General features: G+C 44.1%; 1 protein-coding gene across 3 annotated transcripts; it reads right to left on the bottom strand.

Moving 5' to 3' along the window:
• Positions 1 to 2,304: 2,304 nt before the first annotated feature.
• LOC138265572 (zinc finger protein ZIC 4-like) lies at positions 2,305 to 23,562 on the bottom strand. Of its 3 annotated transcripts, XR_011199385.1 has the most exons (6): positions 23,470 to 23,562; positions 23,227 to 23,329; positions 19,285 to 19,428; positions 17,951 to 18,086; positions 14,966 to 15,068; positions 3,477 to 3,614 (listed from the first exon to the last, which is right to left on the bottom strand). XR_011199385.1 is itself a non-coding variant. In XM_069213397.1 (2 exons), the coding sequence occupies exons 1-2, from the start codon at positions 9,711 to 9,713 to the stop codon at positions 3,178 to 3,180; spliced, it is 1,608 nt and encodes a 535-aa protein (XP_069069498.1). In that variant the 5' UTR covers positions 9,714 to 12,178; the 3' UTR covers positions 2,305 to 3,177. The 3 variants fall into 3 exon arrangements, 1 of the variants encoding a protein (XP_069069498.1); XR_011199386.1 differs by lacking the exons at positions 23,227 to 23,329; positions 23,470 to 23,562 and adding an exon at positions 21,436 to 21,676; XM_069213397.1 differs by lacking the exons at positions 14,966 to 15,068; positions 17,951 to 18,086; positions 19,285 to 19,428; positions 23,227 to 23,329; positions 23,470 to 23,562 and adding an exon at positions 8,543 to 12,178 and having other exon boundaries at positions 2,305 to 3,614.
• Positions 23,563 to 23,589: the final 27 nt, after the last annotated feature.

Genomic DNA, 23,589 nt, shown 5'->3' with positions numbered 1-23,589 from the left:
GAAGTTACCCACAGTACATACCAATTATTCAACCATTGCCCTATTTCTCTAGATGCAGACAGATCGACACTGTGGAACACCTTCAACTTCTCGACACCTACAACCAAGCGACCTCATGTCTGAGAACTAAACTAATAAAACGAATGGCAATTGTAACAACCCCAAAACACAGAAAGTGAGTAAAGAGGTGTAACTTGATTGTGAATGCCTGACTACAAATGTTACCTCCGTTCTGCACTGTGGATCCTCCTTTCATACACATGCTAATTAACACACACTCAAGAACAAAGGCCAATGACCCTCCGCGTCCAGATGCCTAGAATACATGTTGCTTTACCATAAACACACTAATCCTGCACAGGTACCCATATGTTTCACTTGAATCCATCATTTCGGATGTCCAATTGGTTCTGTGCAACAAAACGCTCTGATGATGCTGCAAATGACATATTAGCGATATAGGATCATCACAAATGCCTAGTTTTTTTTGTTTAACAAAAAATATAATTTTTTTGTTTTGTGCAAACATTTGTATTTCCTGTGAATTTAGCTCACACATGGAATAGATCAAAACTATGAGGGGCAACATGGTTCCCCCAAAGCTCTATTCCAGCTAGATTACCATTGTACGCTTGTGTGTGCCTGTGTGTGAAATTTACATTAGCAAAGCCCTCGAAAACTTTTTTCAACGTATTTTTTATTCAAAAGCTAAAATGTAAATCTGTCAGAAATTGTTCCCTGCCATTATGTCACCCCTAACCCATTACCACCCCATACACAACACACACACACTTAAGAAATAGAAATGTTTACAATAAACCACATGATGGATGGTAGATAGGCCATATTAAGCCGACATGAAACCAAAGGTCAGTGGAAATGTGTCTTAATAGAGTGTCTCAAATGAAGTGTGTCTCCTTTGAAAGCAGCTTGCAATTGCTCCAGTCATTACCATAGAGATCTTAACGTGGCATGTTGACGCGCCATAAAACTCCCACTTTCTCCCCATCCCGGCCCCCACCTTCCAGAAAAAGAGACTCTTTGAACAACCCTGGCTTCATTAGACCTTCTCCTTTTCTTTCCCTTAAAATCCGTTTCCTCGCCTTTAGAATCGCGCCATCAAATCAAAATGCCTTCTCTGATCACTGCAGAAAGAAGAAACTAAAGTTAACTGGCGCCTGGATTCAGAAGGCCCTTTCTTCCAGACATTATTATCAATTTTTATTGTGATCTGGGAAAAGTGCCCAATCGCGTGTTTTTTATTTACAGGAAATCTAATGTAAATGATTTAGCTCTTCGCGATAAAAAAAATACATATACTTCTATACAAGGGGGGTGGGGGAGTGGGCCTGTTAGACGTAAATATTATGTAGCTGGTGAAAAGCCTGGAAAGACTCCAGACTTGGGCTTTCGGTATTTAAGTATGACTCGTCTATTGCCATAGAAATCCTAACTTACCATGAAGATGCACCGTTGGGAAGAAATAGGTCTTTGTAGAAGGGCGGCTTTGATGTCTGAGGCACAATATTCAGGCTTTCAGCTGCGGCTGTCTGGAGTACCTTCAGAGCAACGGGGAGGACATCTGTAACAAGCAAATGAAAAATTAAAGGTGATTACCCGCAGAACCAAGCGGGTTTGTAAAAAAAAAAGAAAAAAAGAAAGACCAGAAATAAGAAGAGGAGAAGAGGGGGGTAACAAATTCAAACCTTGATCCATGGGAAATGTCTCCTGCAGATGCCAGACTTGCTTTTTTGGCCCAAGGTAGAATTTTATGCTTCAGACCTAAAAGTCTGGTTCACTAGCCAGTATAATTCTGTTGTACAGAACCGTAGGGGACAGACACCAACTCGACCTTATGCGCTACAGCGTTTTATTTTACATGCGCCTAGAAGTCTTGCAAAGATAGAGGCATGCTTAGGGTGCTAAAGCCTCTTTTGGAAGTTGTTTTCTGGAGAATTTCGGAATGGAATCGGGTTTAGGCAGGATTATATGTATTTTATACAGCTGTGCAGACTTTTTGGGGGCAGCTACGAGCTTAATCCCGCTTTATATTTCTCACAGCGGCTCGATTGTTCGCACAGAGCAGGGCGCACATCTACCGCTGGGATTTGACTGAAAAAAGAGGAAGGGACTTGGAGGCTTCGCCATGAAGTCTGCATCCCAGAGATCTCTGTAAGTGTGAAGGGAAAAACAGCAGTGAAGTTGATTCTCGTACATCAACAAGGAGCTCATTCAAGTATTTCTCTCACAAAATGATCTCAGAGATTACGTGCACTAATTCAGAAAAAACAAGTATTACAATAATGCAAACCTCGGGGTGTTTTATTTACAAATGGAGAAAATAACTTACAAGACATCTGCTCTGCGTTTAGAAAGACTGTTTTACCCATTCCATTGTTAATTCAGAAAAGGTAAAACTTACAAATGCGTTTAAACAGGATTTAAACTGCACAACAATGTAATTAACAACATTCATGAAGATTTTGACCTGGTGACCTCAACGCCAGCTCCGGGTCATCATTTTCTGACACCAAAATATGTTTAAAAATACACGTGAAGGAAGAAACATTACAAGTGTGTAAGGGTAAAATGCAATTAGGCCATGCAATGTCATTGGTTTTACTTTTGTCAAGGATGAGCAAAATATACATACCTGGAATTATAATGAAATTCGGTATTTACAGTACGATAATAAGAGGGTCGTTTCCCTTGTTTCTATACAAATCGGTAACAAATAATTGGTTTAAAAAAATCACATGAAAATTCCAGCTATCAAAATTGTTGGTCAATAAAACACAGCCACTGGATTTCAACAACCAATTAAATCTGTACACTGTTTAAAAATCAGTATTAAAACACTTTGGTTCCTTGATGCAAAAAAAAGTGTATAAGTGGTGATTCGTAAACATATGAGCGAAAGATATGAAGGTCAGTTTATCGCGCCCCTACACAAGATGGTAGGCGAGGAGAAGTGAGTGTGATAATCATGGTTCACATACAAATTATTTTCTAAAAACCACGCCAAGAGGACACAAAGTACTTAGTTCTACCCTTCTCGTGTCGTGCGTCTACACTGGCCGTCCCTTTAAGTGAAGCTTTCCTGTGTACTTTTCCGGTGCGCTACTTCCGGGTCATAGGTCGGTGTCGTCTGCCAGCCACTCCTGGGAGACCTGAGTCCTAGTAGTTGGGCCTAGGCTCGCAGTCTGGGTAGCGGCTGTCCACGGGCTCAGGCGACGGCGTATTGCTAGGCGGAGTGGGCATGCCTGCAGCCCCCGAACCCTGGCACACGTACCACTCACTAAGGTTGGCCGCCCGAGAGGATGGCAAGGGTTCCGAGTGAGAGGAGGAGGCTGGAGGCTCCTGGCCCGAGTCCGAGGAGGGGGACACCAGAGAAGGGATTGACGACTCGTAGCCCGAGCTTGGGGGAGGGGACTTGCAATGCACTTTCATGTGTTTCCGCAAGGAGCTGGGGTGGGTGTACGACTTGTCGCAGCCACGCACTTTGCAGTTGTATGGTTTGTCGCTGGTGTGGACGTGAGAGTGCTTCTTCCGGTCACTGCTGTTGGCAAAGCGTCGGTCGCATCCCTCGAACTCGCATTTGAAGGGTTTTTCGCCTGAAAAGTGCAAAAAACTAACATTACAAACCGGTAGGTTTTCAGCTCTGACAGGTTTGAGCACAAGGACAATTTAAGGCCTTTGCATAGAAGGCCGTTGCTTACGAATGACACTGCACTCACGTCAGCCATCCAAGTACACACACTGTTAATTATAGCATCTGTGTAACCCTACATAACTTGTCAAAAGCCAAGTTTGCAGTCTTGCAGTTTCTACCAGCGAAATATGTACAACTTCTGTGCTTCGGTGATGTGGCCCTGTCCTCATTCTCTGCGTTATACTGATTTAATGATTGTTTAAAAAAGTGTTTCATGGCAAGCCAAAAGCCTACCAAATTGTTTCTTAGCGCTTTATACACGAGACTATATATGCATTTACTCCAAGTGTCTTGAAGTTGCAAATCCAAAATGTACATGGAAATAACTTACAGATCTACATAAGCGTCAGTGAGTGTTTTGATAATTGCAAAAACCTTATACACGGTGTAACAGATTCATTATGTGGCTAAAATAATCATCCCAATTTGAAAGTGTTGGATAAAGCTGTGCAACGACAGAACAGTCTATAACAAACTGAGAGTAATAGAATGGATCTTCCTGATGTTAGGGAGCTTAGTCAGGAAGTGCTATTTAAATCGATTCTTTAAGGAAGGGATGCATGTGTGTGTCAGGTTGGGGAAGTGGGGTTTCTCTCATATGGTGGGGGGTTTCAAAAACTAGGTAGGGTATTGTTGTAATGAAGCCATGTGAAAATAAGGAAACCCCTTCAGAATTAACCAACTGCCATCAATCCTTACTATTATTACCGATCAGTTATTACGATTTTTTTAAATGTTCACACCATTTCTACATTTATTTGAGGTAACCCCCAAATCTCCATATCACATCACCCCCCTAATTCTGTAGGCCACTGTAGGTCTAGGCACCCGCGCGTCAAAATAACGCTTTTGGTTATCTTGGTAATTATTCTCGAGATACAGTGTTTCTTGCTTACCGGGAAGTGTGTTTTTTGCGTGATGCTATTTCAGTAAATCCAATTGAAAAAATAGTCAACCTTCCTGCACCTACTTGATCCAAAGATGCTGAATGGCTGATGTAAGTAGCTGTGCTTATTTGGAAAACAAAAACAATAGTGATTAATGGCAGATTTTCCAGTTTGTGTGTCGTTGCAACTAAATTTTACTCCAAATCACATTTTTCTCTCTCTATTGGCACTGTTAGTTCCAGTTCCTCTGTACTTAGCTGTCGGATAAGGCAAGCCAGTGAGGCCATAATTAGGAAGTGGCATCTATGCTATTGCTCGCGAAATCGCTTAATTAAAATAAAACTACTGTTTCAGATGTCTACAATTACCGTTGCCGTGGAGGGCTCAGTTTTAGGCCACGGTGACGTTTTGCCAGTTAGGACAAGGCTCTAATTATCGCTAACAGTGGTGCCGGGGTGAGGGACAGATGAGAGGGTGTTATTGTTGTTTCTTTTCGGCGCACGCCACACTGAAGTCACTCCAATGCGCGCATTTTTACCATGTGCATCAATCGCGTTTTGGAAATCATCCAGCGCGCCTCTTAGCTAAGCAAAGAACTGGTCCATTGACGATCTGGACTCGGGGCTGAGGTGTAGCGCCCTATAAAGCGTATGTTCCTGAGGGACAAGCTACAAACCAACATAGTGTATGTAACCTTCAGTTGGAAAACAATGTTTTATTATCTCTCTCTCTCAAATTAACTTGAATATAATTCACATTATTCACAAGTGCAAGGTACCTAGTGCCAGAAAACTTACAAGCAGCTAGATTCAAAGTGAATAGTAAAAGATGCCTGAAAACAGAGTAAACGCACGAGAATACTTCAGAGGGCCAAAATAGTTGCGCTCGTTGTCATTACAGGACGATTGCAGTATAAACACGGGTCAATAAAACTCGCATGACGCAAACATATGTAGGATATAAATCAAAGCCAGGTATATTTTGTCTCATCACATACCTGGGCCCAAAGCATGGCGGCACTACTAATGGGTGGACTAGGTTTAACCCTTTTGTGAACCTACTGACTTCGACGCCTCCCCATTAGACATACAGGGGATTATTTTTCAAGGAACATAATTTATTGGGGAGTCGTTGTTTCCCCCTTCCCTTTTCAATTATCTTTATGCAAATTCGGTTGTCAGACTTCTTCGGAAATAACAATGAAAACCCATTGGCCTATCTCCTCTCGCGTTTCCAAATGTAGCTTTCAGGGGAAGCGATGCTGCTATTTAACCTCGATTGGGGGGCACGTTTTGTGGACATATCTTCAGAAGCTACAAGGAGGCGCCTGCTTACCAACAACTGCCCTGCAAGTGCAGCTCTACATAAAAAACAGTTTGACCCCGAGCCTCTGGCGCTGAAACCAGCAATCAGGCATGTTAGTGTAGAACAAGCAAGCAGTAAGTTAAGAGCCCCCAGGGAAGGAGGCGCGCATAAACCCCGCAGCCCTGCAGCACGCCGTGCACTGGGTGAAGGGTGCGCGCAGGCTCAATCTGTCAAGACGCCTCGCGCGACTCCATTCATTCCACACCTTGTTCCCTCTTCAGGAAACGGAGAGGTGTTTTCAGAGGGGGCGCAATCGCCTGCTTTTCTCAGGATTTGTCTGACGGCACGTTTTATTCTGTTTATGGTACACACTTTTTTTTTTTTTTTACTTTTTATCACGCACTCACACGTCCTGAGACTCACACGCGTAATATTTACAACAGACACGCTTCGTCTTGAGTCGCACGCATACTTTAAGTTTTATCCTGTAAACTTGCATGTTTTCTTGTCAGTGACACAGGCGTAGTACCTCTGTTTTACAGGCACATGAACTTAATTTCTTCCACACTACGCACTGTAGGTTTTATGATAACACACTCACACACATGCAGTCACACCCACATTATCTCGTATCTCGCAAAAGTCACATCATTTTTTTCTTATTACATTTGCACACTTCATAATTTGTTATGCCCGCTGTATTTTTTTTACACTGGCGCATGCGCATACGCGTGCAATGCTTAGTAATCACACACCTAGTATATGCATCGAAAGCACTATATGCCTACGTCTCATCCATGCATCCGCACGCACACGTGCGTACTTTGTTTTTTGCCAAATCCTTTATGCTTTTTATCGCTCACATTTCCCGTGTCCCACACAAACACACACCACATTTGTTGTAACACACTCAATATTATATCACAGTTCATATTTGTAAGTTACTCGTCTACCACAAATATACGCACACAGACATACACAGATCTGTAGCAGTTACTCGCCTACCACAAGCACAGCCACGCAATCACACGGACACGCATATCACCGCGCACACAAAAAACAGCACCGTTGTTGTTGCTCTCCCCACATAGTCATGTAAAATATTGCACCGTTGCGGACATGTAAGTGCACAAGAGCCTAATCCGCCATTTTACACCAGTAAGCGTTACAACGGTCCACATGTACCAGTGCAAGGTTCCTCGGTGCAAACTCAACGTTTATGTTCATCATGTGTTTGGGAAAGAGTCGCGTATATTGCTCCACCGAGTGTGTTTGTGAGATCCTGTTATCTACTTTCCGGTGCACCTGTCGAGTTAAACCCTGGTGTGTTTTGTTTTCACAGGACCTACCACTTCATCTAAAAAAAGTAATTCTAGAGAACACACATTCTTCGAGGCCCTCAAACGTTTAGTGACACTTTGATAAATAGTGTATGCGTCTATGTGGGAAAACAAAACAGTGTCCGTGGACCGTACCACTGTTTTATAGGTGGACCAGAGCAGTCGTTAATGTTAAAATTTGAATAAATGTAAAGATAATCGCGTGGGATGATCACAGAGGCTCTAAATGTACCTAACAGAAGGAAGGCAGTTGTGGCCAATATTTCATGGCTCTATTTTCATCGACATCAAAGCCGGGTGTCTTCAAAGGAAACACTAGGTTGTTTATTTAACAGTGCCTTCCTCAAGGGTGGTGTGTGTTAGTTAGGGGTGGGGGTTTCGTGCAGCTTGTAAGACTTCGCCAAGCTGCAAGCCCAATCCAGGCGGTGTACACGGAAATAGGAACAATCAAAGCATATCTACAGCACAAAGCAACGTGTATCAACGAGCTTCATAACACAATCAAACAAAATAGAGGAAATTTACCACAAAGCAGAAAGTAAGCACATCGCAATTTGCAAAAGAATTATTATATTTAAAGTATCAGTCTATCTTGTTAATAATCTGCTGCTCTGTCGTCTGCAGTTATCATTTTTGGGGATGGAAGGATAATTTATTAGCGTACGTGTTTTTGGTTTTGTTTGCTATTTTGTTTCACCATTAGAAAATATTAACACTTTTGAAAACTCCGCTGACGAGTCAAGAAAACACAAATTTTGAAATTGCGGTAACAGATAACAGAACAGGAGTTGAGAGAATAGGTTTTCTCAAGACATGGCATTAATTATACATGGTTCATACGAGGGGTCCTCGGAGCTCCGGTCTGTGCTCACATTTCATCTCCAACCATCATTCAGAAAAGACAGATGTTAGAGTAAGTTTCACTGAACAGATTTCCTGGAATACAATGTTAAACCAATAGCGCAAATTCAAAACTCTACCCAGGCACTACACATTTACGAGCAAGCCACATATTAGTGTGATCTTTAGAGACATTTTGCCAACATTTAGCTAAACAAATCTAAAAATAGTTAAAGGAAATTGAAAAAGGGGAAGAGATATACATGCGCAAATCAGTGATATATCCACCATGATAGAAGTATAAATAATACCATGCAGAACTGAGTAAGAAATAGATTAAAAAAACAAATGGAGATGACTGCTCATACTGTGTGCTTGTAAAAAGAAAGAAAAAATCAGATGATGCAATCTATTGATGGAATAACGATGGCATTACACGGGAGGACGACTATACTGACCTGTGTGAGTTCTTTTGTGAATTTTGAGGTTTTCCGATCTTGCAAAGACTTTGCCGCAGGTGGGGAAGGGGCAGGGGAAGGGCTTCTCGCCCGTGTGCACTCGGATGTGGTTGACCAGTTTGTACTTGGCCTTGAAGGGCTTTCCCTCCCTCGGACACTCTTCCCAGAAGCAGACGTGGTTGGGCTGCTCGGGTCCCCCGACGTGCTCCACCGTGACGTGCGTGACCAGCTCGTGCATGGTGCTGAAAGTCTTGGAGCAGAGGCTTCGGGGCGCCGGGCCCTCCTCGATCCAGCGGCACAGGAGCTCCTGCTTGATGGGCTGCCGCAGGTAGCGGAAGAAGGCGCCGGGGCCGTTGTGCGGGGCCAGGTTGACGCTCAGGCTCATGCCGGGGTAGCTGTGCAGGGCGGCGGGGGCGAGAGGCTCCGTCCCGGCAGCCGGCGCTGGACTGAAGTGCTCCGCCCGCGCGTACATGTCTCCAGGTAGCCCGAGCCGTATTTGTCCGTTCAGGGGGTGACCACCTGGGGCTGCGTGAGCGGGCTGCTGCTGGTGGTGGAGGCCGGAGAAGAGGGGGTGGTGGAAGGCTGCGGCCTCGGAGCGCTGCTGACCATGGTGCCCGCCGGAGCAGCTACCTGTTGTTGAGACAAACATGCCGTGGTGAGTGCGGGGCTCATGCTGCTGCAGCCCGGGGTGCAGGAGCAGCTCCCGGCCGGCGGACAGCACCTGGGCCGGGTGAGGCAGGGAGTAGGGACCGGCTGACTGCGCCGGGAGGAAGGCTCCCGAGTGGCCGGGGACGGCCTCGGCGGGGCCGTGGTGCTGGTGCTGCTGCTGCGGCTGGTGGTGGTGGTGGTGCTGAGGCGGGTGCAGGTGGTGCAGCTGGTGGTGGGCAGGGCTGACTCTGAGGGCCGCGGGGCGCTGCTGCTGCCCCAGGTGCTCGGGCCGGAGCGGGGGAGCCGGCCCCGCGCACTCCCCGGGGTGCGGGGGAGCCATGGCGTGCGGGTAAGCGCCGAACCCCGGGAAGCCTGTCATGCTCTGAGGGGCAGGATGATGATGATGATGGTGGTGGTGGTGGTAGGGGTGAGCCCCCGCTGCCAAGTCAACTAATCTCAGCGCCGGGCTGCGGTCGCAGAGCGCAGGCTCTGTGCCCGGACTCCCCCAGGCGTCAAAACTCATCGCCCCTAATCTAAAGTCACCTGACAGCGGGAAAATAATAAAAAAAAAAACTTTGTTTCAAAGTTCGTCAAGTTTTTTTTTTCTTTTAATGCGTACGTGGGATCCCATACGCTTGAGATGCAGCAGCAGGAGACTTCGAGACCCTGAATAGAGATTCATGGGCGCTTCTACGGCCCAGAGAGTTGAACAATAACGGCGCGCGCTGATTGGCCGGCGCCGGATGATTGACGTCACGGGTGACAGCTCCCGCTGAAGCCTGAAAGGCATTAGCCGAAGGGATGTACGCACTGCGCCTGCGCGCAACCCACACGACGCGGCGCTCAGTCACAACACACTTCTTTTACTACTGTTCTGTGCCTGGTGTTGTTTTTTTTTTTTCCTTCTGCCGCTGATATTTTTGTGGGTCTATTTTAGAAACGAAGAAGCACCAGCATCTGGTATTAGAGGCGAGAGCTCTTTAAACATTTATTTGCGTTTTTATTTTTACAAAAGAGAGGAAAGGGCAATCCTGCAATTCTGCATCACACGCTGATTTCCGTGAAAACGTTCAGTTAACAATAGACTGCAATTAATGAGAATATCACGGTTTCATTATTATATATATATATATACTTTTTTATGCATTTGTCACACATTGGACTGGGACATAAAAATAAAATATATAGTCCCAATATTTCGTTCGACCCCATTCAGTAAGGGAAATAATAAAATTAAAAAAATACACTGGGCAATACTACTACTATAACATTTAACAGTACCTCAAACTACATATGATTAAGTTAAATCCCCCCACCATTCTGCCAAAGAAGCCAACAATATTTTTTTTCGGAATAACTGTATTTTAGCAGGTGCCACACTTAATGTTTTAAAATGTATGGAGATACACATTTCCTCCCAGAGACAGGAGAACCTACACTGTGTTGGAACCCAATGTCTTTGAAATACTTATAGTGTCAGCATCTTTAAGTATCCCTAGCTTTCATTGTCTGCACTAGAAAAAGAAGGACAATGGCGGATTGCCTGTCCTACCATCTGCATACAGAGTCCATTAATTTTATGCAGTTTATCGTCATATCGTAGGCCTGTCTTAGTTTAATAAATTGCTTACTGTGTACATGGGCTATTAAGTAAAATATTAAAGCTACCTCCATGTTTTTCCTAAATGCTTTATTACATTGTAGTAATCTAATTTTTGTCTCTATAGCAACAGCTGACAAGCAATAAAATTCTCAGTTTCTGTGTATGTATATTCCAATTAGGAGCTTCAAAGCTTCTCCTATAAACTTCCACATTACAGAATTTTAACGATTCCGAAAAGCGAAAATCGATTAAGGAACTGTAAAACAAAAATTATCTATGGCTTGTTTAGTGAGATGACATATGGCGACGAAGATGAGTGATGAGGGGCACTTGTTGGAGACGTAGGAGCGAGAAGTTGCATAACGTTGCACATAAATTCTAAAGAATCACATAGGTATTTTATCTGGCAAGACAACAGATCTTATTATCTTGGCACCTGATTTTACGTTTCAACGTAGAGATCATTCCGAGTCGGGACAAAATTGGGTTTTCCCCATCTAGAAAGTGTTTTCGCAAGTTTTATTTGTGTGCAGTCTGACGCTGGAAAGGCATCATTCATTAAAACAAAAAAACAGTGAAAAATCTATGTGATTCTTACAAATTTAATGGCTGGCTAGTGACGGTTTTGTGGGGAAAAAAGTCCTATACTCAAAATGGGATGGTTCGACGTGCTTATATAGTATGCTGTAAATTCAACAAAATTCGAATGGAGATCATTACATTTTTTGTGGCGGAAACAACTGTGGAAACATTTGTAGGAGAGAGCTTTTGTGGTCAAAAGTTCACAACCCTCAACATATGCAGTACGATCGTTTCCGGGGAAACAATTCCACGAGTTTAGTTGTCACTCCAAGTGCTGCGTTGAAATATCTGCTCAAATTTGCGTTTTATTGGTCGGCTGAATGTACAGGGTTCTCATTTACGGATCATTGCTTGTAGGAGAAAAAAAAATCTCACTTTCAGAGCACTCCTATGTTAAATAGATGTCGCTATCTGATCCTTCCTTGTTCATTTAATCCACCGAGCCATACATCTATTTATCTGTCCATCCGGGCAGTGGTCTAAAAAGAAAACCTACACAAACCGTTCGTGCGTCCCTCCGTCCGTCTATCTATCTATCTATCTATCTATCTATCTATCTATCTATCTATCTATCTATCTATCTATACCATATTTCACCTACCCACTGCTATATCACCTCATAAGTCTATAAACCCATACAATCTAGTCATCAATCCTCATTCATAATTCATTCCATCCATTCACTGATCTATCAAATCAGTGTTCTTATCACCTTATAGAATCTATCCATTCATTGATTCCTCCGTCCATCCACGCAAGTACCGAGACATCCATCCGTCCGTCCGTCCTCCCATCCGTCCATCCATCCAACCCACCCACGTCCCTACCCATCCATCCATCCATCCATGTTGTCTTTGCCTCCCTTTTATTCTGCCCGTCTTTTCATCGTCAGGTTTATAGCTTTATGCCTCCCTCGTTACCCTCCAACTTGCCTGTATTCCTGCCTAACCCTTTCTACACACCTAACCTACTCCTCCTACTCGCCTACTCTACTCCTTCCTACACCCCTACCCTACCTCTTTCTACACGCCTAACCTACTCCTATCTACACTCCTAACCTACTCCTTTCTACTCGCCTACCCTACTCCTTCCAACACACCTACCCTACTCCTTTCTACACGCCTACCCTACTCCTTTCTACACACCTACCCTACTCCTTACTGCACACCTACCCTACACGCCGACCCTACTTCTTTCTACATGCCTACCCCACACGCCTACCCTACTCCTTTCTACTCACCTACCCTACTCCTTCTTACATACCTACCCTACTCCTTCATACACACCCACCACCCTACCCCTTTCTACACATCTACCAAACTCCGTCCTACGCATCTACCCTACTCCTTCCTACAGGCCTACCCTACTCCTTTCTACTCGCCTACCCTACTCCTTCCTACACACCTACCCTACCTCTTTCTACATGCCTAACCTACTCCTTTCTACACACCTACCCTACCTCTTTCTACATGCCTAACCTACTTCTTCCAACACACTTACCCTACTCCTTTCTACACGCCTACCCTACTCCTTACTGCACACCTACCCTACACGCCGACCCTACTTCTTTCTACATGCCTACCCCACACGCCTACCCTACTCCTTTCTACTCACCTACCCTACTCCTTCTTACATACCTACCCTACTCCTTCATACACACCCACCACCCTACTCCTTTCTACACACCTACCCTACACGTCGACCCTACTTCTTTCTACATGCCTACCCCACATGCCTAGCCTACTGCTTTCTAATCGCCTACCCTACTCCTTCCTACATACCAACCCTACTCCTTCCCACACACCTACCATACCCCTTCCTACATACCTACCCCACTCCTTCCTAGACACCTACCCTACCCCTTTCTACACACCTACCCTACTCCTTTCTACTCGCCTAACCTACTCCTTTCTACACACCTACCCTACATGCTGACCCTACTTCTTTCTACATGCCTACCCCATGCGCCTACCCTACACCTGTCTACTCGCCTACCCTACTCCTTCCTACACACCTACCCTACTCCTTCCTAGACACCTACCCTACCCCTTTCTACATGCCTAAACTACTCCTTTCTACACGCCAACCCTCCACGCCTACCCTACTTTTTTCTACATGCCTACCCTACACGCCTACCCTACCCATTTCTACAAACCTAACCTACTCATTCCTACACACCTACCCTACTCCTTTCTACACGCCTAGCCTGCTCCTTTCTACAGGCCTACCCTACACGCCACCCTACTCCTTTCCTTCTCGCCCACGCCCCGAGCCCTCTGCCTGGCTGCATCCCCTCAACACTACCCACCACCTCGACACACAGATAAGTCCAGATCTTCCATTCTCCGGGTCTGAGGGTTTGGCTGTGGCTGGTGTATTAGGCTGACCAATATGACCACATTTGGCCCAATTTTGCGCAGCCCACGATAAGAAACAGGCGACTGTGAACTAACTGCAGGCAACGCTACAGCCGAAGCAGGCGTGGGTGAAGGGTGTGTTCACTGCACGTTGTCGCATCGATCCCAGGCCCAGTGTGTGCTCACGTGTTTTCTGTTCGGCAAGGGGCGGCTCCTGACCTTGTCTGAGGCGGACACCTCTTCTCTCGGGATGCAGTGCACGTTGTATATGCAATATTCAATCTTCTACCTCGACATGCACTGTCTGACAGTAAATGTGAACCATGGTTCTATTAACTGCAGCAATTTGTCAACGTCTGTTCGGACACATTGCAAGAATGTGTTCGTGTGAATTTGTACGTGTTTCTGTGCCCATACAATCTGTGCGTCTGTGAAGAAGAGCTGGTTTGTGGAGTTTTGCGCGCGCGTGTATGTGTAAGGGAGGGTGCCGTGTGATTGTTCCTATTAAGGTTATGTGTGAATATGCCTTTTAGTCAATGCCCTACCCACCACGCTCACCCATGCTCGGATCTTTTACAAGTGCCATCGCATAAAAAATAGCGTGTCTGTACGCGCTCACAGATACACACAAGCACGTTCACATGCACACATGCATTTATCGACTTACAGACACCCACGCAGACATAAATGCGCGTTCTCTCTCCATCTGTCTCTCACACACACATACACACAGACACACATATACACAGAGATAGACACATACACACAGGTACAACACACAGACACACTCGAACATATGAACAAAGACCCATAGAGCCACGTACTGATACCAATACTTAGAAAATTCACACTCACACATACGCACAACCATGCACCCACACATACATAAGGGAACAGCACCCAGAAAAAACGCACACGCACATGTGCACAGTGGCATACAGAGTCACGTACGTATTCTTGCCAATACATGTACATTTCCACACAAACACACGGGGGCGTTTGTTCACATACACATAAACACACGTGCGTATACACAAAACACACGTGCAAACACACAGTCACACGCAGAAGCACAAACAAGCGCACTAGCACACACATAAGTGCACTGGACCACACATACAAGCATGCACAACACACACGCATGTGTGCATAGACAATGCAGGATGCGCCCATTTTCTCGCATGTTCAGCACCGAAGGAAGCACACAAGCAACAGAAACGAGGCCATACTTACACATATGTGGACGGGTAAAAAGCCTCCCACGTGGCCCTTGACGCGTGTTACATTCTTCGCATGTCTTTACGCTTGTGGTTGTTTTCAAAGAGCGAAGAACAGCCTGTGACAGATAAACCCACCGAAAACATTAGATATATTACGCTCTCAGTTCTTTTAATTGTAACGCGATAGCGTGGAGTAGCATGCGGGTCCATTTTAGTTCGAGGTGGGCTGATCCAAACCAGATATCTGGGTACCCACTGCATCTGTACAGGAAGTCCACTTAGAGTCTCTGTACTAACCCCATTCATTGTATGTGGATATCTAGAAAAACTGAAAATCTGGGAAAAGCCTTGCCAACCTTAACCTATGTTGGACACCCGCAGACAATCAAACTAGAAGCAGGAGAGATCAAAAACAAACAGGAAGAAACGGCCACGAAGAGACTGCATTTATATAAACCGTCAGTCGGCCGACATTACATTTGCATCTAGTTTATCTCACAAAAGCAAATAACCGGACTCATCTCCGGAAACGCTTTCCGGAATACAAACAAAGGAACAATAACTGGTGGTTGTGACTTTGCTCCACGTGCATAGACAGGAAGCGAGACATATATGAGTGTTAAATGCATCTTTCCTGTTCCCCACTTCCTTAGACTGTGTACCTGGTGGCTGGTTCTTCGCAGTGTGCTTTATTGAAGGCCCCCAGTTCACGTCCATGGCGTTTCAGACTTCCTCAGGTAGACTATAAAATTGTAACAACGCGAAGACTCGCTAAAGTGTGCATGTCCAGCAGTGTGCATCCCAGCTGCACTCTTCACTACGGGCGCTTTGAAAATCTGTGCCAGGCTCCTTCCTCAGTCACACATTCATCCATGCACACACTGGAGAAACATCCACAATTTCTAACTGAGGTTAAAGAAAATGAGAGCATAGTTGAAGTATTCAGGGGTCGTAAGTATTCACAATTTACAATAACGCTGCCTTGGCCGGAAAAAAAGAGGTTCTTGTTAGACGCAGCGAGAATGCAAGTGGTGTTTCCCTATATGGTTTCGAACGCATTTGTATAAAACGTGGGCAGTCTAAGTCCATTGTTGTAACAACACAGCAGCACAACGCTTCTGTGTGGTGCACACACAACAAGCACACCTCTCTAAATAAGCGCATCTCTCTTAAACTTTGGCCAGAGCATCTGTTTGCACTTTACAGGTGAGCAATTTCAATAAAAATAAGATAAAGAGTGGACAAAACAGCCTAGTTTAGAAAAAATGACTTTTCAAGCAGAACAGCGAAGGTACAATGAGTAGTGGACATCTAGCACATTTCAAACATGCAACCTCATGTAGGGCCCTGTGGGGCAGTCACAGCAACATAAGACTAGTAAACTGAGGGGGGAATGGGGAATTTCGGCGTCTCATTGGGTGCAGACTGTTTTTAAGTGCAATGACGTGGGCTAGAAGTGTCTTAGCATCTCTACCTCTCCTAGTCATTATATTGGCAAGGAAAGATTCTCGTTTGAGTAATATCTCAGGAAACTGTACAATATTTTCATCTTACAAGCTTACTCCGGGGTTAGAAGAACTCGGCTGGGCCTCCTTTTGATGAGAGAATGCCCTTTGAAAGGCCTCAAAAAGCACCAATCTATCTGAAAGGTGTTTACCCAATAAGTAGTAGTACATAATAGTTACGAATAACTGTTAATAGTAAATAGTTAACAGGAAGTGGTGAAAGGCAAAGGGTAAGTCTGCCCACACCTGAAAAACCAAGACTTTCAGCCTCGCCTGTCCAAAATCAGAAACATTGGAATCATCCACCAAAAAATTAAGAGTTCACCCAAGCCTGCTGTCCTTCTGGAAAGGTCTCAGGGTTCTCGTTTTCACATTACACCAAATAGACTGTTTTCAAGTCTCCTCAGAGTATCTACTCCGCCTTTCCTCTTTGCTCTGGAACTTTAACGACTACCCCTGGTCATTGTAAAAATTCTCGCCATAAAGAAAACATTTCAATAAAGACATTAATGCGTAATATATTTATAAAAACACCAAGTACCAATCATAATATGACATAGAGCCGTGTGGAACATAATTGGATCAGATAAATTACACAGTGACGTCACTCAGCTGTTCCACAGATACTAAACCACTAAGTGACTCCGTTCCTTCATACACAAAAATACCACGTGACTTCAATCGGCCACGCAACACATATGAGACAATCAGTTGAAGTTGTTTGTCCCTGCAAAAACTGCGGTGTGAAACATGTATTAAACTACCAAGTGACGTCATTCAGTCGTGCCACATATACTAAACTACGGAGTGAAATATATATTAAACTACCAAGTGACGTCATGCGACCGTACAACATATAACATGCCGCGTGACTTCTCTCGGCCAAACAATAGATAATAAACCAACATGTGACGTCATTCAATCGCATATAAGATAATAAACTGCCTCTCCGCCATCTTACCATCTATCGTGTTAGGGCTAATGTGCCGCTTGAAAAAAAGACACCGGGCCTACTTCAGACGTGATCCCCGGTGTCGACCCTGCAAGATTAGAGTAGTTCAATCTTAAAAGAAACGGCGGCTGGAGGTCACCACACCTAAAGGGCGGCCCGGACAGTGCCCACATTAAACACCATACATATCATGAAAACCAGGAAGGCGTCATCAACGTGCTCGCTTTTAATAGGCCCTGATACGTGTCACGCCCGATTCCAATCAAACCGGCAGCAAATTAATTCGGGACACATATGTCATGGGGTAATGTGACAGTGGGGCACAGGGGTCAGGCGTGGCAGTGGCGACGAGAGAGTTGTCAAATATTAATTCCGGCCCTTCCGCCTGACCCGACATTGAGCGGGATTAACCAGCTGCTGGTGGGGTGGGGGTCCTTGATTTGTGAGCATGCGGGGCTAGCGCATGCTACCGAAAAATAAATGCACTCCCTATGACCATCCCTCCCCACACACACATTACTGCGGCACATTTCAAACTTACTTCACTCCTTGATGTTTTTTTCTCGATTTCCTGGTGGTTTCCGCGCCGTTGGACTCTGAACTGGATCTGTCGCTTATGGTTTTCAGTTTTCAAGCAGGATATGTTCTACTTGCTGGCAGAGTTTGTGTTCCGCGGACTTAGAGAGAAAGGCAGAGAATGTTTTTACAAGGTGGTTTTTAACATTAACCGCTTAGGTGGCGTGAAGTGCGGGTGGAGAGCTTCGCACACACAAAGATTCCGGTTGGATATTAACGCTATATTTTTCGAACATTATTGAAACAAAAAGTGACTTCAAACAATGAAATAATAATAACGGTGAATGTTTGAAGTGAACCCAAAAAACTAATATTTCAGCCAAACTAGAATCTATTTCCCCCCAAAAATACACGGGCACATAAAAACTAGTGTAAACGATTCAGTGTAATTAAATTCAAAATGTGCTCGTCGCAGATTCAATTTTGTATCCCTTATACAGTGTGGTAATTGGAATATATTGTATTGGCGTCAACATTAAATTTTCTGCATGGACCCTCTGCCATACTTGAGACATATTAAATGGATTTAAATATGGATTTTTTCAGTACTAACATTTGAATTTAACATTGAAGCTGAACATGCTGTGATGCCCCAATCGTGTTTAATGATGATTTTATATCACTGTGGCCTTAGAAAGGTCAGTATTGGGCCAATGAATGTTTTATTGGGGGTGGGGGGGCAAGTACTAGATACACATATGTTAATGTCGTGTGAACATTTTACTTTGTATGGCCATGTCCTTACTAATTACCATTCATCCTAGGGACAAGTGAGTATAGTAGAGGCGAGGCTGGGCGTGACAAACTATGTGTTTGTGTATGAGAGCTTGTGTGTATCTATAGAGAGACACCTAGACAGGAAAAGGCTACACAGAAAAGTGTGTGTGTATTTTTGTATATAAAACTCAACTTCTATTTATTATCTATTATCTCTCTCTCTCTGTACAAATATATATACATGTTCTAATTGCTGGTGCTGGCAGATATATATATATATATATATATATATATACACACACACACACAGAGCGAGAGAGACAGCGAGAGAAGATATATCCATTTAGTGTTAATTACTTATATGTATATACAGTCATATAGATATATTTCTATTTTACAAAGTGTTTGTAGACTGACGATCTGCGAAATTGAATCAAATGTTTGAAGTTAGTAATCAGCACGAAAGGACACGCACATCTGGGCACACTTATACATTTATTATATATAGGTTTATTTCTATATAGTCTCTGTAGCTAGAAGTCCCTTTCTATCTAGTTCATTCATTGATGGTCGACACGTCACCTTTTCAGGAACACAGGACAGGGCCTTCTTCGGGCGTGGGTGTTACGCACAGATGCATTGTCTGCCTGTTGTATCCGGGGACAAGGCTGGGGTGAAATCAAGCCATCTTGCGACCGCTTCCCACAGTTTCCGGTATCCGTAAATCTGTTGCAAAAAAATGGAGGCAGTCAGTGTAGGACAACCACATAAAGAACCATCCAGAAAGAGTTACCTGCACCCGAACTTCGCCCAAAACTGTACTGTAGGAGTAGGCGAACTGTGTTGATAGCCCCCCCACTACACTAGAAGCGGTCAGAAAATTCTGATGAATGACTTCCATTAAGCATATTTTTGCAAAACTGAAAAATTACTTTTACTTAATTTTAAAGGCCCTTGCGTCGAAGTCACTGCCCTTGTGTTTTTACAGTTCGGCCCTAATGCGAATTAAAATATCTATACATGTATGTGTGTGTGTATATATATATATATATACATATATATATATATGTATATATATATATATAGCTCGACAACACATTATGAGTGTACAATGTCACAGCTTTAAACCACACTACAGTAATTCATGCGCGTTAAGTACAAGCACACTGCCCAGAGGCTATGCCCAGTAACTAGCAAAAATGGACCCACGATGCAGATCTTATTATCGATAGATTTGAAGGATCATTTCTAAATACTGAACTGTTTGCGATGCTGAGCCATGACCCAAGCACGCTAAATTCCCATACTTTTCCGGTTTAACTATGCAGAGAGCAGCTTGTAAAAATATGACTGTTAGAGTAACAATGACGTGGAATCATTGTTGCAATACTATACACACCTCCTACATCTACACAGCATTCACATACATTATTAAAGTGCATGTTATTTTGTGTCTGGTTCCCCTAAGAAAACCAGTGCCCTGCGGACGGTATAAGAACCAAAGGTAAACGAAATATGAAATAAGGAAAAAAATGTCCAATACTATAGAAAATGGCATTTTTTAAAGAAAATTTAACATCTCGGGAATCGTTAGCTCTTACACAAGGATAAAAAAAATGTTCAACAAAAAGAAAATATGGCTTCCTGCTCCGCCAGTGAAGTTAACAGGCGAAGACACCCCAAACCCATGGCTCATGCGGTGACCCGGTTATCTGTTAGTGGAAGGCCAGTATAATGTTGTGGACTCTAAAAACGGGAGCATGTGGTCGGTCACAGGTCAGAGGTCAAACTTTACTGGCTTTGAAGTGTCGGTGAATTCAATGGATGCCCTCTCCCTACTCTTTCAAAGCGATTTCACAATGTCCAGTAACATGCAAGGGAGAGAATGAAAAAACGGCCAGACACCAAGAGCTCCCCAAAGCCTGGGCCAAAAACACATGATGGGTGTTTCTGGTCACCATGAGACATTGTGAAGACATTTTTACATACAGGCTGAAAAATAACTTCCCTACTATCAAACAAACGTATAGGCATTAATCTGGAAAGCAAACGATGTGATAGACGCATTAAACCACAGTGTCTCTTCCTTCACTGACACACTTAACCCCAAATATTCAATAGCTGTTTTTGCAATGAAAAACGAGATATTTGCAACTCGGAGGTACATACTCCGAAACTCGGAGGTACATACTCCGAAACTCGGAGGTACATACTCCGAAAAGAACTTCTTGCATCTGGAAGCAATAAGGATGTTTCTCATATTCTCTCACACCCAGCCTCACGGATAGTTCTGCAATATGCAGATCGATCTGTGTTTGTGTCTATACGGGTGTCTACTAAAAGCATTCCAACAAATTAAGCCCTACAATCAAGTTAGCTGTTTTCCCAGCTCCAGCCCTTCGGATGCAGGAAAGGGTCTGCTGGACTCCGCTTCTCGAAGCTTGAGAACAGCAGAAAGTAATCACAGGCCCGAGAGCAGTGGGGGGGAAAGGTCCCGCTGACCCGTGGCCGCCAGCTCTCCCTTTTACTCTCCTCATGGTCTCTTCCAGAAGAGATTACGTGCAGGGGGAAGCCTGAGTAATCTCTCTATCCAGTCAACCTCCCGGGTCCACCCGTGCAGTTGCGCGGAGAGGGCCCACCAGGCTCCTCTCCGTGGAGTGTCCATGGAAGGTACAGGGGGTCATGGGTCGGTGAAGGGCACCCTGCCCCCTCTCAGAGGCCCGGCTCCCTTACCGGCTGCAGTGCACCTGTTGAACCCTCGGAGCCCCTCGGGGGCGACGCCAGACTCCTGGGCAGCTCCACGCAGGCAGCGCTCCCTCGCTGCCCCCTTCCCTCTGCTCTGGGCGGACTCAGAGACCGGATGATGGAGCAGAAATGAGCCGTCAGGGTGATATTTTAATGGCTTATATGACACGTCGGTGCGCGCGGCTTTGAACTGGAGCAGCTTTCGCTCCCTGCAGAGAGCCCCGCAAATCCCACTCGATAACGTCCACTACCCACAACTTTTTTAGAAAAACTTTCACTCTTGCTCTGTATATTTAGACACACGCCCTAAAAATACACACTGGCTGTCTGCAGCGCACCCTGGGAGCACTGAAACATCACCTCATAGATTGGCAAACGGAAATACATCTGTATCAAATTATTTACATATTTAATACCTCTCGCGCCTCCTCTAAGCGAGATCACTAAGTAGAGTAAGTTCTACACGGAAGCAAAATGGCAGGCTTAAATATATATATATATAAATATATACATATATATATATATATATATATATATACATATCTATATCAATAGCTATCTGTGTGTATGTGTCTGGATAGCGTTTATTCATAGTTCTCAATTTTTAGGCACTAGGAAGCTCAATGTCACAAACAGTACTGTTAAAACTTTACAGTTGTACTGTTTCATCGAAACACGCATAGCAGAAGGCACTTTTTTGTCAAAAACGTCAGATGACTCCAAGATATGAGAAGTAGAATATAAAAATAGCACGCCAAACGAACTTGCCTTTCAAAACTGTTACTAATGTGGTTATTTTAAGAGGGTGATGATAAATAAATCTGCAAATTATGGGAAAAGAAAAACAAAAAAAAAGAAGATAAAAGGAGGAGGTCGGTGGGCAGATTTAGTTTTCAAATGTACCCACTAAATAACTGGACAAAACGTTAATTCGAACCACCCTGACTTTTCAGTAGCCTTTAAAAGTTTTACTGAGGGGGGAAACAATGAATGCAGCAGAAACGCAAAAGGACATCTCGAGTTTCCATCTTTTTGGTTTAGAAAAGCATTTTTTTACATTCCCAGGCTCATTCACTAGTCACACGCATCGTGAAAGTAAATTACAAACGCGCTTTCCTTCAGCTCAAAGAGCCACAAAGGTTTTCCTTTTTTAAGTGATACAACTAATACCATTCAACAGTGATTTTAATATATAGTCAATGGGTCTTTGAAGCGGTCTCAAAAAAGGGAGCTGTCCACAGAAATTCAAAAGGCTGAACCAAGAGAAGACAGGTTAATCGGGGCTGCATCTAGAAAACAACCAAGTGTTGTATGTTTGCACTGAATTAAAATGTCTGCATTTTCCTGGCTAAATCAAAGGGAGTGTTATTTCTTTTTCTGCTCACTCATCTGAAGGTAAGTAAATTTTCTCTGGCGATCAAAAGCCTCGTCAACAACAAAAGCACCGCCTGCTTCTTCTACCGTCCTGGTGTGGCAAGAGGAGGCCCTTCAATAACTGTGACAAGGGTGACTGATTTGTGAAATAAAAAAGGTTTCCATGTCAGAAAACGTACATTGCTCGTATTTATGGAGCTCCTGAAAGACAAAAAAAGTTTTCGGGACATGAGACGCGCCCCGCCGTTCAACAGAGAACAAAGTGCTTCTGAAAGTCGCTGGCTGCAAGTACCTGAGGAGGGCCCCTCTGGCAATTATATCGTGGAAAAAAACAACAGTGAAAGATACAAGTACCTAGCTAGGAAGAAAAAGACATGACAAAGTTAATTAAAACCTGAAACCCACCTGCGTTTTCCAATGGGCGCATAAAAGAAAGATTTATGACTGAAAACTGAGGAAATCACATATCAGTGTCTTCTCTTGCAAGAAATTATAAGCTGCGGCAGAGCTAAAAAAGAAAACAAACAGAAACAATAATAAACATAAACAGTTCTGACATGAAAAGCTCGAAAACATAAAAAGTGAAATACCCCGTTTCCTTTATCAGAAAACGTGTTGGGTATGTGGGTGAAAAAGTAGACAGAGAACCTGTTCCCACGGTAAACATAAAGTCATTAGTAGCCGCAGAGATCTTGCAAAGATTTTCGTGCAAAAATGTAGCTGAAATAATCACGAAAAAAGTTGCCAGTGGAGGGAAGCTGGCCTGTC

This window comes from Pleurodeles waltl, chromosome 11 (assembly GCF_031143425.1).
Source record: "Pleurodeles waltl isolate 20211129_DDA chromosome 11, aPleWal1.hap1.20221129, whole genome shotgun sequence".
Lineage (NCBI taxonomy): Eukaryota > Metazoa > Chordata > Amphibia > Caudata > Salamandridae > Pleurodeles > Pleurodeles waltl.
Note: the sequence above shows the minus strand (reverse complement) of the source record. Positions and strands in the feature narration are given on the sequence as shown.